This window comes from Psittacula echo, assembly GCF_963264785.1.
Source record: "Psittacula echo genome assembly, chromosome: 15".
Classification (NCBI taxonomy): domain Eukaryota; kingdom Metazoa; phylum Chordata; class Aves; order Psittaciformes; family Psittacidae; genus Psittacula; species Psittacula echo.
This window is the reverse complement of record NC_137751.1, coordinates 1,263,773-1,283,575: the sequence shown is the minus strand read 5'-3', so window position 1 is coordinate 1,283,575 and position 19,803 is coordinate 1,263,773. Positions and strand designations below refer to the sequence as shown.

Here is a 19,803-nt window from a genome sequence, read left to right as displayed (position 1 = left end):
AAAGGCCTGTCTTTAATAAACAACAAAACCAAACCCATCAGCTTTGTGTTTGTGGCTCACTGGACACTACTCCAGCTCCCCACCCCAGGGACAGTAGCATCCTTTCAGAGGTGCCTTTCCTTCCAGCTCAAGTCAGTGTTTTCAGATATCTAAGGGCAGTCAGTGCAAAAAAATCACATTCATTCTCTCTTGCCCAAGCAGAACTTTTCACTGCTCAGCTTTCAGTGCTGCTGCCTGTCTGAACATTCACCCTCCAGCTAGCTAAGGATTTCGTAGAATCATATAAAAAAAGTGAGAGAAGTTTGGCAACCACCTCAAGCTCTCCAGTGCAGCTGCTCTCCACAAGGCTGAACTGACTGTGTCTTGGTAAAGGTAGCACAGGCAGGTTTTACCTGGCTGTTGTAACCTCAGCATTTTCTGGAGATGCTCCTTTCCTTCTGGCACTCCAGAAAATTTGGCGCATGCTGTAATGGGCGCTATGAAATCAGAAGAAACAGGCGTATTTGTACACAAACAGACCTCCTTTGCATTGTTCTTGTTGGGTTCTTATGAAGAATCACACAGACATTCCACAACACACTTGGTTTTCACTGCACAGTCACAGTCAGCATTAAGACCTACTTTCTATGCTACGCATTTTCCCCATGTAGATTTTCTTAACACACATTCAAAGGTGTATCTCATAGGCATGTTTATAAATCCAGAGTTCTTATTCTCTAGATCAGCAGCTCCTGGCATCACTTTCCAGATGAAAGAAATGGAAAGGACTTTTTTGTTGTTGTTTCCCACTGAAAGCCCAAGCACATAGTTTTCTCTGCACTGCTAATGCTCAGCGTCTGGCTGGAAACACATCTGTATATGCCAGCAACAAAACCCTCCCTCCCCATCCTCCTGAGCCCTCTAAAATACAATACAAGCTTTTGAGATGTACAATGCACAACGGCTTATTCCTCCTGACTACTCGCATTCAAAAACCTTCTCTGCTCCTGGGTGCTCTGCTCAGCATGGAGGCATCTAAAAGCTGCAGGAGTGCTGATTTGAGCACCCAGGTGGGAAACCACAAGCCTGGAGTCAGCTATTTGGCTGCAGATCCTTGCCTGCCAAGCTGTCTCTCGTTACAGCAGAAGCTCCATGTTGAGATGCCTTTGGCAGCTGCTCTGGTTTCAGAAGTTCCTATCACCCAATTTACACTCATTATGGCCTCCTCAGCTGTGCTGATTCCAAATTAGATCTGTGAAATCATTATTTATAAAAACAAAGACTTTGGCAGGGGGTGGGTGCGTTTGAGGGAAATAGCTTTTCCTCCTTGTACCATATCATGGATCCAGTTTAAAGGGCAATCACACAGACTACTTAATAATCACAGTATGGGGGCAGACACAAGTCATTCAGAGTACAAAGTTCTCAAGCTAAATTTGCTGGCAAAGAAGCACGGTGCAGAACTGCAGCTCTAGTGAGAGCCAGTCTGCAGGATAGGGGGTTTGGGTTTCACAGATGCTGTTAAACGAGATCTGCTACAGAATGAAGTGCAACATGCAGCCAGCATCTAAGAAGTGCCAGCTCCTTTGTGGTGGTCACATTCTGCTCACAATAGATGGACTCAGCCTGCAAGACTCAAAGCTGAATCCTTATATATTCAACACCCGTAACCTTGGGAGCTGTCGTGTTGGTTTAGTCATTATATTATATTCTAGCCTCAATCCTAAGTGCAGAATCTACCACTCTGTTTGCTCTGAGCCAGACAGGTGACTGCTTCAGAGCCTTCTTCAGCAAAGCAACAGCAAGCAGGCAACCACACATGCGTGCAGGGAAGGGGCTATGCCCCTCCATCACTCCGGCCTGTTTCGCGTTCCGCCTGCCTTCCCACCACCATCAGACCTTTGCACTTCTGCGTTCCCCTTACTGGGGGCTGCTGAAGACACAGAAGGAAATTTTCACATTCAAACAGCGCAGGGAAAGGCACGGATTCTGAATGTGCTCCAAACACACCTACACACCATACCCCTTTTTCCTAGCACCTACAGCTTCTCATTCACTGTGCAGCCCACTCAGCAGTTCCAAAGGCTGAACGGATGACAGGATTAATACCCCAAGTCTTTGTGATGGCACTCGACAATAGGCTAAACACAAAAAGAGCTGGCTGGAATCATCTGGAAAGATAGGAAGCAGTTGCCAGGACTAAACGGCTACGTACTGATACTTGCTCTCTGCAGCATGCAGCAGAGAAAGCCCTCACTTACCTAGACCCAGCTGGCAGCCTTTTAACAAACCGATACAACAAAAATGAAAAGGCAACTGGTCCCAAAGAGCTCCAAGAGGAAAAAGGAACAGAGCATGCCCCTTCATACTACACTCTTGAAAGCTACAAATAATTCTCACTGCAAAGACACAAACAGGAACAGAGGGCCCAAAGCTAACGCCGGAGATCAAGAGCAGTCAGCACGTCCCAGGCAACGCGAAGCGGTAGCATGAGGAGAAGCCAAATGACCACAGCCATCTGTACTCCTCAGAAAAGGGACATGTTTTCTGGGCCTGTGATGTCCCCACTGGGACAGAGCAATTCAGTGAGTAACAGAAACAGTATGAAAAACTCCCAAGTTTAAGAGACACCGAAATCTGTGTAAGAAAACTCGATCTGTTCTGAAATAGCTCTGTTATCCCTTGTTTCCCACTTACACATACAACTTTTAAGTTACTACAGTCATTTGCACAACACTGATTACAAGATTCATCTACTCTTGCTGCTGATTTAACCCTTAAACATCTAAGGATGAGATCTTCTCATAAAATACCATTTGAACAGGGAGAGGAAACCTTTCAAGTATGATCAAAGCGTGATGTCAACTCAAGTGCACATGAGTTTGCACATAAAGATACGCTACAAAACACAGACTCTCCTCACACTCACCCTACTCCCTCTAGCACTCAATCCCAATTCCCTTCAGCTGCTATTCCACCTAACAGGCAACGTCACACAGAAAGCTCTGTCTTAATGGTACCTTTCAAGCCCTGCTAATTATGGCTATAATTATACCATTAAAAAGATAAGTCCTGCAATGAGTTTAGAGGAACCACTATGCCTGGTAACAGCACTAGGTGTATGACGACTCTACAGAGTCACTGTGCAGTGGGAATGAAGTTGGGAAAACAGAACTACAGAAATACCTGCTGTAGATTCTGGGATCTGCCCTAGACAGCGTGAGCCACTTCAGCCATCTGCTTGCATCACATTCGCATTTTTCCCAAGGGAGCACGAGTTCAATTGCTTGTTCCCTGTATCCTCACATACTAGAGAGACCTCCTCAGGGTTCACTAATTCCATCTTGTTCTCCCTCACAGAAAGGCCAGTCAGTGATCAGATTAAACTGAGATTCAATTTTGCTCTGATTATGCGGGATACAGACCATGTCAAGGGAACCAGTTACATTATTCCACCTTGTGCACAGATGTGACTTTACCCTGTTCCAAGTGCATTCCTGAGTTTTAATTGAGTTTTAACATGGGTCCTTAATGCTATTTAAAGTCCAAAGTCGATATGGAATTAGTGGACCAAACTCATCTCGGAAGTAATTCAATTAATTCAGCATGGCCTTATTTCTCAGCAGTTTCTGCTGCTGTGCAAATACAGAGAATAACTACGAGCCTGTCGTGTTTCACTGCGCAAACAGCTACATCCAAGCAGTTTTACATCATGTTTGTGTCTTAGGTTATGTAGTCTGTAAGAAGATGCACAGGCTGGAAAGATGAAAGATGTTACTTCCATTTTTGTTTATTCTCATGGAGATGTTATTACAGTTTTCCATCCTGCATCCTGGCAGCAGCAGGTGCTCGTTCAACCCCCTCGTTCCCTCTACAGCCAATGCAAACAGGAGCGAGACATGCTTCTGATAAGAGCCTTTTGTCCCAACAGGAAGCAACTCAGCACTTTCAGTGCACAGGATAGGTGGGGAAAGACTGCAGACAGACAGTGCAAAAGGTCTGAACACACACCCACAAAAATACCAGCAGGAAACACCGCTGGCATCACCTCTGCCTCCCATGAAATAAATTCTCTGCTGCTTGGAGAAAGCTGGATGGCGGTGTTGTCAGGGAAAAGGTCAACGTAATGGTGCAAACTGTCAGTGACTGAAGCACCTTACACTTCTGCTACATCCCACTTTTATGGGGAAAGGATCAATCCTTGCTTTGTGTGCAAGAGGAGAAAATTTACCCCTTGGAACTGTTTCAACTGAGGCAACGCTGTGTGAGCTGGGCCCAATGCTTCTGTCCCCTGTGCCACAACCAGAAGAGACTGAAGACTTTCCAAAGAGGCTGAATTTAGCTGTCACCACCAGCTGAAGCCATCTTCAGCCCAACTCAAACCTACAAGAGCCCTTCAGTGCTCACGCAGCTTTCACGTCACAGACTCTGCTGTGCTCTGAAATCCAAGTGTTCTGGTACCTTATGCCAGCCTCCCCTCTCCTTTTCCTTAAGATATTCAGCTTTGCTCAAAATTCAGGCAAATTTAAGTAATAATTGATTTTTATTTCTTTTATTTCATAATTCTTTTTAATAAGGACTTTAAGTGAGATTTTCTCATCTTTACATGTTTCTAGGAGCTGAAACTAAGAAAAATCAGCACAGTTGACAAGACTCCAAAAAAATGCCAAAGAAGAGGTGTCATGAACCACTAAGGACATTCAATGCACACTCTGCAGCACTATCTCTGTCATATCGATGCTGCTCAGGAAGACAGAAAACAAGCAGGACCATAGAAAAGCCCAGTCCCATCAGAAGCAATCGATGGAACACTGCTCTGTGCTGTTCATTGAAGCGGTTCTCCAACACACGTCAGCACAACACGAAGGTGACACCGATGCTCCGATGGGGCTGTGTTGCTTCCAGGCAGATAGGCTCTACAATCTGATTTAAATGGGTCAGGACCCAGGAGCAAATTCCCAGTTATTAATTCATGTGGCAGTATGACTGTCCATTATCACCAGAGGAGAGAGTGAAAGATTGGTTCAAAGAGAGATTTTACATTTCAACTGCAGAAGAGAGATCTCTTCTGAGGCTTTGCCATTAATGAAGGTCAGTATTTTGGAAACACAGACTTGCCAAAACGGAGGGGTTTGATTTTCCCCAAGTGCACAGATTTCTAACACAACTTAGCACACTGCTAAGCTAAAGCCTGAACAAAGCTCTATAAAGCATGTCAAAACTCAGAAAGTAGCTGCAAACTGCTCTGTCCCCTTCTCTCCCCCCAACATGCCTGGCAGGCTGCCCTCCATAGAATCATAGAATAGTTAGGATTGGAAAGGACCTTAAGATCATCCAGTTCCAACCCCCCTGCCATGGGCAGGGACACCCCACACTAAACCATGGCACCCAAGGCCTCATCCAACCTGGCCTTGAACACCGCCAAGGATGGAGCATTCACAACCTCCCTGGGCAACCCATTCCAGTGCCTCACCACCCTCACAGTAAAGAATTTCTTCTTTATATCCAATCTAAACTTCCCCTGTTTAAGTTTGAACCCGTTACCCCTTGTCCTGTCACTACAGTCCCTGATGAAGAGTCCCTCCCCAGCATCCTTGTAGCCCCCTTCAGATACTGGAAGCTGCTCTGAGGTCTCCACGCAGCTTCTCTTCTCCAGGCTCAACAGCCCCAACTTTCTCAGCCTGTCTCCATACGGGAGGTGCTCCAGCCCCTGCTCATCCTCGTGGCCTCCTCTGGACTTGTTCCAACAGTTCCATGTCCTTTTTATGTTGAGGACACCAGAACTGCACACAATACTCCAAGTGAGGTCTCACGAGAGCAGAGCAGAGGGGCAGGATCACCTCCTTCGACCTGCTGGTCACGCTCCTCTTGATGCAGCCCAGGACACGGTTGCTTTCTGGGCTGCGAGCGCACACTGCAGCCGGCTCATGTTCATTTTCTCATCGACCAACACCCCCAAGTCCTTCTCTGCAGGGCTGCTCTGAATCTCTTCTCTGCCCAACCTGTAGCTGTGCCTGGGATTGCTGCGACCCAGGTGTAGGACCTTGCACTTGGCATGGTTAAACTTCATCAGGTTGGCATCAGCCCACCTCACAAGCGTGTCGAGGTCCCTCTGGATGCATCCCTTCCCTCCGGCGTATCAACCGAACCACACAGCTTGGTGTCATCGGCAAACTTGCTGAGGGCGCACTCAATCCCACTGTCCATGTCACCGACAAAGATGTTGAACAAGACCGGTCCCAACACCGATCCCTGAGGGACACCACTCGTTACCGGTCTCCAGCCGCTGGAGCCGCTCTCACGCTCCAGACCTTGCCTCAGTTCAAACACAACGCTGTTTAGTCTCATCATGTTATTGTGAGCCCTGTGCTATTCAGCCTCCTTATTAAAACCCTGGGCTCCTGGACTCTGCTCTTCTTTTTGTGTTTCCAGCCCCCAGACTTCAAAGTGAAGTCTCAAAATGTGAATGCTAAAGGCACAAACAACTGAAGGCAAATAAGAAATACAGCAGATTTATTACTTCTATAAAACTTCCCAATATTTTGGGGTTTCCCTTGTGATTTTGATGGTCTCTAGCTGCTGCTGTTGTGCTTCAAAACTTGACTTTAGGATGAAAAAGGATGGAAATTCTGGAGAAAACAAAGCAGATGTAGTATTTACTTCTAAAAGCAATTAACTGACTTATATTTAGGGGGCACACAAAACCAGAGCAGCTTCAGGAAAGAGATCCCTCTCTTCTCCGCAGCCCAAGCAGGAGGATAGATGTGTGTGACTAAAACCCATGGAGCCCAGCAGAGCAGAGAGCATGAGCTCTGCATCGGGGAGCAACTGCTCCCTTCCTCTCATATCCAGTTTCCTCCTGCCAAAGGAAAATCCATTCCTGAAGTAACACAGCACTGGGCAGAGCAGGCGAAAAAGAGCAGCACGGCTTCTGTGAGTATGGATGGCTGCCTCATGCCCCCACTTCAGATCAAGAATTCAAGATCTACAGGAGGATCTACCAAAGGGAATTTAGCATCAAGTTCTTTGACCAGGTCATCGTCTTCTTGTGGGGTGTACACTACCAGTGCCACAGCAGCGGCTATGGAGTTTTTGCCCCATTTTTGAGCATTGCTGTCTTCCTGCAGGTTGATGCCAACTCAAAGCATCCAACAGTCATTGTAAACAGGAGTGGAAGCAGGAAGGGTAAAGCCCTTTCTTTCCATATTAACTGTTGCTACTACATGGGTTTTAGAGATAAACACAAAACAGAACTGGGGTGGAAGATGGAAACTGCTAATGCAACAAGTTATTTAATTTGCAGCATAACAGTGCCTATCAGTGGAACACTGTATTTCATTAATAGAGCTGCTAAGCTCACAATAGCACCAATGGTGACAGTGAGAGCAAACTTGCTTTTCAGCAAAAAGAGATCTGCCCAAGGCAGCAGCCCTGGATCAGAACCACTGCAGTGAGATGAAGCCACCATAGGCACACCTTACTGCTGAGAAGGTTCATCAAGTTATCCTTTGTTGTTTAATTCTGACTGTTCGTCTCTACTATGAAACAAGCATTGTGGTTCTGAGATTTGTTTTATCACTGTGGATGTGTCCTCTATGGAAATCAAACAAAAATATGTGTGCCAGAGGACAGGTCCCCAGCCACTGAGGTCTCCTGGCCACATCAGAGTGCAGGGCAGGCCCATCCTCCTATAGATCTGACACATGTTCACACATGTACCCATATCTTCATTTCTCACCAGCCTCCCCTCTCAGAACTGGGCTGGAATTGAGGTGTTCATATTTGAGACGCTTTACAAGCAGCTAAACTAAATCTGACTGTAACTCATTCCTTCCATGACAATCACTGCTGAAAGGAGAAATCACTGGATGTCTTCAAATTCCAGGTTATGACAGTCTCAGTTTCTTCCTTTGTTATTACTACTTATTCTAACAGTTGTGATTTCTATGCAAAAACACTGTGTATTTTAAGAGAGGAGGCTCTGGGTGGAGTTTCCTTGTGCACTCAAGCTTCACTCCTTGCCCGTTTCAGTTCTGCTGGATGAGAAAAACTGTCAGGCCAAACACCTCCAACAGACAATGCTGAGGCCTCGCTCCAGGAGGTGCCAGTGTCTCAGAGAGATCTGCTTCTTGCTGGCAGACATTAACAGCTGTCCTAAAACAGATATGAAGCCCTCTGACAGCATTTTCTGATACTACAAAATGACACTGCAATAGAAATTATCACAAGGAACTCCTCCTGAGAAGCCAAGGTCCTCTTCCCAAGAGGCAGAAGGTGAAAGCCCCCCAGAGTGGTCCCCGTGCTCGTGTGACTGAATTACACATTAAACCACAGGTCTCAGCTCGAGACTCCTGTCTGCATTTTTCCTGGGCTTGTTCTTAAAGCTGTAAATCAGATTAAAAGCACACACCTGCATGGGAAGTGCATAGGGCAGCTCACCCCATCAGCAAGCCCCCAAACCTGCTGGCATTTCCTCCTCTTCCAACTGCAAGGGCCAACAACTGACACAGCAAACCCAGGAAGGCTCGGACCTAATCAACTCCATGCTCCCGTTGTTCAGGATTTGCAGCAGTTGCAGCAACCCCCCTGATGATTCACTGTCCTTCATCCCTGGCGGTTCCCTGGATAATAAATAGGAACAATATTTTATTTATGCCCATGTCATCAATTCTAAGGCAGAGGAAGCAGCGGATGAAAGGAGAGTTACTTCCATAAGGAGAGTGATGGATTAGAAAAATCCATTTTTAGCCTCTCCCTCCTCCTTGACAGGGATTTCTAAACTCCTTTGAATTATTACCTTTTTCCTTTTTTTTTCTTGTTTTTTCCCCTGGACCGAATTAAGTGTTTTAAAATCACATAGCAATTAATTGCTGTATTAACACAATTACACAAGGAGGTACAAATTACCTTGGGCTCGTTCTGTTAAAAACAGCCACATCCTGACTAAATAAAAGGCCTGACCCTGACTGTCTTTAGACCCCATTACAGGCAGTAGGAACTGAGGCACTACAGTGACTTGCAGGGTAAGCCCCAGAGGAAGCAATTACACAGGACAGAAAGATCTAATTTCGGTAGCTGTACTATGGAATAGGTACTACAAATACTTGTTACACAGCTCAGATTTCATATCCTGGCTTTTTCCTGTAAAAGGGCATTGTTGTTTGTTCATTCCCTTTCAAACAGAGGCTGCTCAGTTGATGAGAGGCACTCAAATGACAGCCTTTGAGATCCACTCCCCTCCTCCCTGCTGCAATACAGGCCAGCGACAGCAAGACCAGCAAGCACCACTCTACTTAGTAGAGGTCCTGGGGATGAATTTGATTCCAAGAGTTCATCTCTACCTAATCAGTGCTCAGTCTCCTGGTCAAAACACTGAAGGAAAAGGCTACCATTTAACAACTTTGATGAGTCATTGTTCTACTGAGAGCTGAAATCGTCTCAACCTTCATTTAATTCCAAACTTCATGGAAGCCAGGAACTATGAGCTACCTTACCTCAAGTTCACAGCAGTCGAAGGGGAGGCTAAAACAACTCTAATGACTCCTCATGGAACTGCTTTGCTGTTTAGCACTTACAGCTTGAACCCTAGCAATACCTGCAATTAAGAGCAAGCTCTGAATAACACCCAAAAGTGACGATTCGTTAGGGAACAAGAGCTGAAAAGCAGGATCCAAAAGCTGCTGGACAGCTTTCATAATGTGCATACAATTGATAATGCAAAAAGAGCTAACAGCAAATAAACGAACAGAAAGCTTACTGTGCAGTGCTGAGCCAGTCAGACTAATACAATCATGACATCTGTACACTGCAAAGATGTTACTGCTGAGCCTGAGGCTGGAACAATGAGACCAGCCCCATTTCCATTCCTCAAAATGTAGAGGATGTCTAATTTTTGTGGTTCTCTTCTACAGAACTGGAAAAAATAACATTGCGCCATGCCAAAGTTGAGTCTGTTTAGCCTATGAAAAAAGTGATCAATCAAGAGTGACCTCAGTTACTGCACACCACAACCTTTATAGGGAGAAATAGTAGGTACTACACATCTATTTCATTAGCAAAAGAAAGAAAATAATGGCCAATGACGGGAAGCACAAGCCAGACAAACCTAAATTCAGTCTCCAGTTTTTAATACTAAGGTTGATTAACCACTGGAAAAAATGACCAAGGGCAGCAGTGAATTTTCCCTCCTGAAGTCTTCAAATCAAGACTAAATGCTCTTTCTGAAAAACATGTTGCAATCATAACGAAATCCACTGGCCCGTGCTCTAGAGGCGGTCAGATGGGAGGATGTGATAACTCCTTCTGGCCTTAAGAGTTCATTACCATGAAGCTGGGAACTTAAATTTGTATTTGGGAAGGAACAAGATCTATTTTTAAAGCAAGAAGAAATCTTATTGTAATGAAAAGTAATACTTTACCCATGAAGAGGGAATACTCATCTCACCACCCCCCCCAGTTTTTTCCTATAGTGGAAATGCAGGGTTACACTTTACTAGTCTTGGACACTTACTAGATGCCTCTCTCTTTCTTTTTCAATCAGATTAAAAGTTTTGGAACATCCCCATCACAATTTTAGGATTATTGTTTTAGCTTGTGTGCATGTTCCCCCAGCTAGCAAATAACTTCACGTCTTCAAGGCAAACTGACATACAAATATCAACTGCTTCATGAAGCAAAGCACTAAGAACATAACACACTATCTTGCCCATGTACTCAGAAAGAAAACAAGGACACCACCCCCAGAAAAAAATCACCACCCCAACAATTCCTGCTTCCTCCACCTATGGTGTATCAAGTACTTTAAAGTAGCTGAATTCATCCACAACTTCTCTGAAACCCAGCACCAAAGTTTCAAACCCTTTTAGGATCCTCAGCTTGCAACATGAAGCAAAGTTTGATGCTTGCAGCACGCCATAAAGCTCACCAAGAGCCTGTTGTACCAACAAGCTCCGGCTCCAGCAGCCTGCTAGCCAGGGAAGCGGCTAGGTCACAATGACTTGGAGCGAGGTTTGCTTATAAACCTTGCAACTTCTATCTGAGCAGACAGAGAAGTGTTCCCTAGCTAACAATCCAACCCCACCTGAGCAAGTCAGGCACACACCAGTTCTGTAGTTTTTCTAAATCCTCTGTGCTGGAGGAGCTGCAGCCTTTTGTGTTGGAGGATTTCATATTCATGTTCAGTAAGGGTCCCATGCAGACATCAAAGGAAAACATGAAATTCTCTCAGCAAGCCCTAGGCTAACTTCAGAGGATACATCACTGCATAATGTTGAGCAGTTGGATCACAGTAATTCATGAAGAAAAGAAACTGCAGGACGCCCACAAGACATTCTCTACATACTTCCATAATCAGGGACATTTCTGCTAAATTACTGTTCCCATGGCAAAAAAAGTCAGCAAGCAAGACACCACCATAGCTGTGTTTGGCCTGTATCTTTCTGTTCTTGTTCCCATCCTCTTCTACTGGCCACTAAGTACATATGAATTCAAACAGAAAAGGCTGACAGAGTTTGAAGAACACAGAGTAGGTAGAACCCAGCACCACATCTGCCACTTTGAGAAAGAGAAAAGATGCTATTTACACTGTTAAACATCTATTACGTTAGCTGTTCCCCCAGGGCCCAGTAGAGGCACATTTCTCAGGAAAAGCCCCTCTATCTTCTTCCTGGAGAGGTTTTGCCACCATTGAGTATTGAAAATATATTCTAAAAACCATGGGATGCTGTGCCTGGGAAGGATAAATGTAACAACAAGTACCTTTCACTTATTTTTTTGGCAATCAGAACACATTGAAATGTGCTTTTTAACTGCAGTTGCCTGGCATTGTATTTTGGTTTTTACTGTAAAGCCAAAGTGGATTAGGACACACTGTACTACTTCATAAGAGCAGACAGTACCTGCTCCAGCTTTACCTTCCAAGCACACTGGACGAAAAAGCAGCATTTCAATTGTACAGGTGGGGAAAGGAGGAACAAAGACATCAAGTAACTTACTCAAGGTCACACAGGAATCTGTTGCAGGGTAAGGTTGAGATCCCAAAATCTCAGTCCACTTAGGCTTTGGAAAAAGCAATGAAACAAGAGTGTGTACTAAATATGGCACAGATTTTTAAATGATGCATCGCTACAAGGGAACAAGAATGTCCACTTATGCTAACCCAGACACCAAAGGAACATATAAAGGAAAACTAGTTACTCACTCCACCCAATCTATCTGATCACCTTGTATTTCCTAAGTCAGTAAGACCTTCCTTGGCCAGACAATCCAATCCACAATTTAGATCTTATTACAAATCAGACACACTAAACCACTTTATCCCTCTGGCTGCAGAAGATAAAAAGGCCAAGTAAGCAGGCAATGTTTTGGAAACTGGCTTCATGTAACAGCTTTGGATTTTCTTAAAAGCCTCAGCATCGATTATTTGCTTTAAATAGCAATGGCTTATTGAGAAACTTTCTACCCCTTTTAATGCAAAAGGTTTTTCTGAAGTAGAAAAGAAAGCAAAAACTGCCCTGCAAAGGCATATTTGTCAAAGAGTTTTGGGTACCCAGTCCTAGCAAAATGCTTTGAAGTCAGAGTAAGTTAACACTGATGCTGAAGCACTAAGGAAAACTTGGAGATGAAAAGTATGGACAGACACAGAGTAATAGTGGGATTCAGCTCCAGCCTGCATTTCAGCCAATAGCATGAGCCAGTGCTGCAACTTGTATGTATCCAAAGGAGCTAAAAGCTCATGGCATGCAAAGCAGCACAGCATTCATGCGGTCTCTGCACAACTTGGAGCAAAAGGAACAGAGGAATTAATTTCATCAAGCCAAATCACCAACACCCTGCTGTTACATAAAAGCCTGTTTTCTGGAGAACGTTTCCAAAGATGGTGTCATTTGGGCTGTTTTGATTAAAGTGACATAGTCATGTTCAAGATGAAATACACTGCAGGCTGAGAAACACTGGTTTGACAAAATCTCCCACTCCCTTTCTAGTCCTTATGGTGCTTGTTTCTTCCTTCCGTTTGCCACATTTTTATATGGAAAGCAAGCGTGGCAATTGCACTGCTGAGTTCTCAGATGCTAATATATAAGGCTATGATGAAAGAACTGCAGAAGGCCTCAGGGAGATGTTTAAAACCTAACTCAAACAGATAAAAAGATGACTGTTTAAGTTTGCCTGGGAAAGTTTCTACACATATTGGAAACCCCTTGAGGCAGGGACTGCCCTTCTGTTCAGTTTAATAGCCAGCTGTACGAATTATGATTGCACAATTACTTTCATAAGGTTTTCAATTATACAAAGAATGTATCTTATTAAGGTTTACAACCATGAGAAATAAAACCTAAAACCCAAACCCCTTTGCATTCAAGTTGCATGACCCTCTAGTGTTTCACTAGCAAGCACTGTAGCACACTGTAGTTAATACCTTCCATGATTCAGTACAGAGCCTCACATTGTGCTTTCATACCTTCTCTTCCGTGTCCATACTTTAGCAGTCAGCATTTTTGGGTAGTTTCTGCATGCCTCAATGACTAGAAGCTCAAATTCCAAGCAGTCTGCAGCAATGGCATTACTCTGCTGGAAGCTCCTTACCTGCAAAGCTGGCTGCATTGCACAGTGGACCAGAAGGAGTACAGACATGGAACAAGGAGGAGAAGGAAACATCAAAGGTGAAACCATTGGGCACGCACAGCCTTGCGTCTTACATGGCTGGGAACCCAGCTACGTCAAAATAAAGCAGAGCACTAACTCTAATGTACCATAAACCCAGTAAGTAAAATAAGCCACCTTCTTTGTCCAGTACAGCATCTTCTGTGTTCCAACACAGAATCCAGCTGGTAACAACCTTCCAAAGGAAAGGCAGGGAAGTGACTACCTCATTTTACAGATAGCTCAGCGGAGCACAGGAGCCTGAAGTCACACAGCTGATCCAAGGGGTCAAATGTATTTCATGTCCAGACCTGGGCACAGCCTGCTGTTGACATCTACATTTCAAAACTTCTTTCTGTTGAGGAAATGTACAACCTTCTGCTCTTTAAAAGCCTGAGGCTTTGTGGTCCTCAAGGACAGTTCTGCTCAGAACCACTGCAGTTGTACCAGAACAAGAGGAGCCCCCGTGAGTCCCAGAATGACTCAGAGGTGATGGCCTAATAGGAAGCCTGTCTATCCAGAAACTGCAAAACCCAAAATAGTAGCAGACTGCAATCAGCATTATTCACATCAGAATACTCAAAATCAATTGTCTGGCACAAGAGACATCATCACAGAGGTATGCATCAACCTGGCCCATGCAACAACCAAGAGAAAAAGGAAGGAGAAAGCTTCTAATGGAAGAAGATGGGTCTGAGGACCCAACTCAGAGGTCCAAAGGGACCTCCACAGCTGCTAAGGTTTTGACCCCATAAATACAAATGCCACTGGCGCAAGGCGATATGTTCTAGTATCTTCTTTGCAAACAGAAACAGAGGAAGCACTACACACTTTCTAACGGGCAAAGCAACTCTGTCTCTTGTGATCCCAGCCTTTCTCTTAAGGCTGCTCCAAGAAGCTGAACCGGTTTAAGCTGCACACGCACACAGCTCACAGAGCTATTTCCTCTCATCTCAGCTAATAAATCTTACGGTATGTGTGCTTTTTCTGAACACAAATTTTATAAGCTGAATAAACTCTATGGAACAGTTGATTGCTAAGGCAGTCAAAACCCAGAAACCTGATGCCTGACCATAGCCTGGCACTGCAGGCTCCAATGGACATTCCAAGAATGTTTAGTTTTCACACTTCAGAAAGAGATCCTCTTACTGGCCTGCTCCCTCTGCATCAAAGGCCCCTGACTTACTGGCTCTGAAAGCTTTTAATGTAGCTTATTCTTGAGACCCTCGCCTTTGTGATCAACAAATCAGATGACAGGACAGAATCCTTCCACCGTCCCCTGCTCAGAGCACATCCTACAATCCATCCCTTGCTTTTTCACTGCAAAGTGTCTTGTTAGCAGACTGGCAAAAAAATGAGGGTTTGAGCAACCACTCATCAGTCTTTAGAACTCCATCTTACATTTCAGTAGAAGCATCAGAGAACTTCCCCCTAAGTAGGGGCTTTAGTGTTGTTAGTATAATTCAGAGGTTAGCAGGGAAAACATCCCCACGCACTTCACCTCCAAATCATGATCATGCAACAACCCTTTGGCTATGCTGACAAGTATGTATGTGAACAAGAAAAGTCAGGAAAGTAATTTACACAGTCCTAGCCATCAGTTAGTGCAGTTTTACAGCTGGAAATGAGAGGAAGGAGGCAGTATCATGAGCAGAGACAGACCACCTGTAAGCACTCCACAGGCCTGAATTTTGAATCCTGTTCCTACAGCTATTTTCAAGAACACTTGAAACAAAAACAGCAGCTCACAAATAGATCCTTTAGGCTGAGAGCCCATTTTCCAAGCAAAAACTGCAGTACCAGTTAAGACCAGGCACTTCCAGAGCAAGTGACCTGCAGCTTGAGCAAACGCACCCTTCCGCTCCCTGGGGAGGAGGCATCCACCCAGCACCTGCAGGTGAGGTCATGCACATACCTTGGAAATGAGCTCATCGTGGTTGGCAAGATGAGCCCTGCAGTGAATGCAGCTATAGGTCCTGTGGCACGAAGGCAGATATGCCTGGAAAGTCTTGGACCTTGTCATCTTCACCATTGGAGCCACTGAGCGCTGCGTGAACTCTGGGGTGGCCCAGGAGGCACTCCCGCAGGACGGGTCGCACGGGAAACACCGGAAGACACAGGTAAAGGCCGTGGTTTGGCAGGTGACGGGTGTGGGGCAGGCTCCACACGCTGGTGACCGCTTCAGAGGAAGAGATTTGGGCAGAGGGAATGGGGGACTTCACACAGACCTGCGTGCAAAAAGAGAACAGAGACGGAACACTCAGCTCACAAAGGCGGCAATGATCTCCTCACCCGCAGGACGATCTAGGATTAGATTGAGAGAGCAGGGAAGAAGAGGAGCAGCCAGGAGACAGGCGTGATGTCTGCAGATTAGATAAAGGAAGGCAGATTTTTATTCACAGCTCAGCCACTGACTTGCTGACTGTCCTCACATCTTCCTGCTTCTGTTATCTACCATCTCCCTATCACTCCAACGCTCACAACCTCTATTCATTCTTCCAACACTGGATGGATTTGGAAAGGACTACAGAGGCACAAAGACACCAAGAAGATGATTTTCATCAAGCCTAGTCCCCCAGACAACTCAGGGGAACTGCACATGTCAAGGTCCCACTCTGCACCACCCCTTGGAGAAGACGGGCTCTGTTAGTTAGCTAGAGGGAAAGGCAGGATCCTGCCAGCTGCTGTCCTGTCAACTCACTAATGTGACACGCCGGAAGCCCACGGAAAAGCTGGAGCTGGACATGGGTTTCCTCAGCCACCAGGGAAGTACATAAGTCACCAAACCAGTTCTTCTCTCCATTCTGCTCTAGTTTCCGCACGGGAAATGAAGGAATACTTCATTACACTCTCCTTTGTAACTCCCTGCAAGTTCTGAATGTAGAAGCTAGTAAGTAGTAAGAACTGCACTCTAGTTTTGTTCTTTACTTGACAGCAGTCAAGGCAAGGAGAAGCCTTTGATGACTGTTCTTGATAGCAAGAGACAGTGAAAAATCCTATTCAGGATGGAAACACCTATTTCACAATCTGACATCATCTCACAGAGCCCGCAAGGCAGTTCAAGTCTGAGTCTCTTTGGCAGAAATTAGTTTTTCAGATCCCACATCTATAAGCCTTACCAGCTACAAATGTTCCTTTTGAGGACAGAAGCAGCATGAAGGATAAAGGCGGCAGCTCCCTTCCCTCCCTGACACATGGCGTGCATGCATGCTCTAGAAATTAATCATGAACTCTGGCTGCTCCTCCCATGAGGATCTTCCCTTCCATAAAACCCTGCTCAGTTCCTCAGTCTGCACTTTGTGTATCAAATACTTGAATACCACCAACACCCCACCCCCTAAAATAAGAAAACCAAGACAGAAAACCTCCACACCTGACCTGCAATGGAAATTCCTGAAGTGAACAAAACAGTAAAGCACAAGAGCTTAAGAGCTGGTCTCTAAGGCGGGACAAGTAACACGCCTGAAGCACAGCTGATAATCTTCCAGGTTAGAATAAAGCCAGCCCAGGTCACTGTGCTGCTAAAACAGCCCCCTGGCATTTGCGTGCTAAGCAGGTTCTGCTGCTGCCCAGCAGGATGCACCCTCCTAGGAAAAGCACCAGCCACACAGCTGGCTGCAGAGAAGGGCTGGACTGGAGCTACCCTAAGCAAATACACCTCTCTGCCTTGCTAAAAAGGAAGCTGTCAAAGCAGCCCAACAGAAATCAGAAAGTCAATCAGGCAACTGAAGGCAGGGCCCAAGAAAATAGTTGAAGAATTCATAAGCATCCCATTTAGGCAATCTCATGACTGGTGTTAGCACTAGTTACAAGTACCGAGCCATGACAGAGCTGTCCAAGTCATACTTGAAAACAACAAACTTCAGATGGTGAATCCAGTGCTGTTTGCTGGAAAGCCTCATGTGTGATCACCATGAGACAGTGAGATCTGCAAAAACACCTCACCACTTACATACCAAAGTGCCATTCACAGAACCCTGTCTTCAGCACTTCTGCTCCTGAATTGTCATTGTTGAAAAAGAAGATTCAAGGTCTCCAAGTTGCTTCAGTGTTTCTGAAAGCATCACCCACTGAACCTGCTGCCAGCTGGACAACCCTTGAAAGCCAGGCTGCCATCTGCAAGCTTTCCAGTAACCAGTTCCTACCAGCACTATACTGGAGGGTTGTCATCGGCCCACATGGGCATCATTTGGAGCAGTCAGCTTCACTGTATGATGACCATGCACAGTGCTCAAGAGGAGGCAGACACCAGTAAGACAACAGGACATCCATTTTTCCCTTTCTCTTGACGTATTTTTCTTCTGCTTTCCAGAAGGCAGCTCCCTTACAGTCAAATGGGAAAAAGAGTTACTCATCCAGCCAACTGCTGATAAAGCATATCTATCATGATCAAAATAGTCAGCACTTACATAGTGCTTTTCATCCTTAAAGCTCTTCGCAAGCATTAACTAATCAGATTAACCGTTTCCAATTAAAGTTACAGTGAGAGCTTTGGAAGACCCATCCTGACGCAGAAGGGCTCACTTCCCAGCTGGTAAGGAACTAAACCTCCTCTTGTTCAGTCAAAAGGGGCCTTTCCTGCAATTTATCTGGTAAACCCATAGCTATGCAGTCTGCCTGTGCGCTGACAGGTACATAGCTGCACCTCTGGATTTCAACACGTCTTTCTTTAATCAGAGAAGTAAGAGAAATAACTTTCACCTGTACCCTGCCCCAGTTCTCCATGTGCACCATGATTTTGTCAAATCTGAGTTAGTCTTGTGTGAGACAGCAATGAGGAGAGGAGCACTTTAAGGACTGAACCCTAGTTTTCAACTGGGCAGAAGCAAGATGCAAACCAAAGCAGCATCCTTCCTTATTTTCTGCTGACCAGATATGAGTAAAAGCAACGCATCCCAGCCTTCCTGAACTAACCAATGCCAACCTTCAGAGTAACCAGACAACAGAACCATCCCCCGGCTTCAAGGCCCTGATTCAGTAACATGCATTGTATCCCAGCTGTAACAGATCTCAGAACCTGAAATTTGAGAGACATGTGCCTTGTCCTCCAAGTGCACAGAAGCAAGAGACTCAGTGTGCTCTTTCAGCAGCTAAACACAATTGGATTCCAAGGCAAAGAACCAAGCCTCGTCTGAAAGAAACAGATTACACTGAACAGACCATCTGGAGGAAAGAAAGGACTGGCAATCACTTTACCCAATTTCTGTTTAAACAGGCTGTTTAAACTTTATATTTCGCTGATTTGTAATGAAATGGTGCAATCTCCTCTCTCTCTTCCTCAGCACAGATAGGTAAATACACCAACCACCACTTTTACCATTTCTCTCCTATACTGTAATGGCAAACCATTTCTCTTCTGATCAGCTGCCTAATACCGGAGCACAACAGCTGGAGAAAGCAGTCCACAGGCATCCTCAAAGCCAAATTATACTCAACAAATTACACCCAACCAGAATAATATAACAATAATCCCTTCATTTGTTGTTTGCTGACCCCTCTGTCCAGGCCTCCTAAGCATCAGTGCTCTAGAACAATGAGTAAACAGGAAATACTATCACCGCATTTATCTAACAGAGAAACAAACGCAAACACAAATTATCTGCTGCATGCAGCTTTCTGTAAAAGCATTTCATGAGCATCCATTTATTTGACCTCGTAACACATTTAATGTCGGCAGAAAAATCTGACCTTTTAGAAGTGGACAAGACAAATAGTCAAGTGAGACAGTATCAGAGCACAGATTAAGATCCACTGCAACTCCTTTTCTCAGTACTGTGCTGAGAAGAAAAACCAAATTGATCCCTTTGGTTAAGGCAAGGGAGAGAATAAAGATTTGTGAGCTACGATCTTGGAAGAAACTGCTTTGGAAAAAACCTTCAGGTAAGCTCATCCATGGTGGCTGTATTTTATAAAGGCACTACCTTCGTACACCATTAAGCCCAACAGTTGATCTGTGTGCTATCTACCAAGATCTCCGTCCTCATCTTAGCAAGGGAAAGGAGGGAAAAACAATGGGAAATGCATTCTTACATCCTATGAGCACAGCTAGAAGCTTGTAAGGACCCATTTCTGTCTCAAGTATCATCTCAAAACGTATTAAATGGGATCCATGGCTCTTGGCAATGCAAAACCCAATTTCCTACCCCTTTTTGTTCTATTCTTCCCAGTGGCAAACACCTTTGA

General features: G+C 45.0%; 1 protein-coding gene across 3 annotated transcripts in view; it reads right to left on the bottom strand.

Annotated features, from left to right (window-relative positions):
• Window positions 1-19,803, bottom strand: part of YPEL2 (yippee like 2) — a 38,928-nt gene that overhangs the window by 10,251 nt on the left and 8,874 nt on the right. Inside the window, exons 1-2 of one of the 3 annotated variants that reach the window (XM_080629738.1) lie at window positions 17,766-18,660; window positions 15,536-15,848 (exon numbers count right to left, since the gene is read on the bottom strand). In XM_080629738.1, coding sequence (XP_080485864.1) covers window positions 15,536-15,652 — 117 coding nt within the window. In that variant the 5' untranslated portion in view covers window positions 15,653-15,848; window positions 17,766-18,660. Of the gene's footprint in view, window positions 1-15,535; window positions 15,849-17,576; window positions 17,730-17,765; window positions 18,661-19,803 lie in introns of those variants that run through there. The other 2 variants (XM_080629739.1, XM_080629737.1) reach the window with 2 other exon arrangements.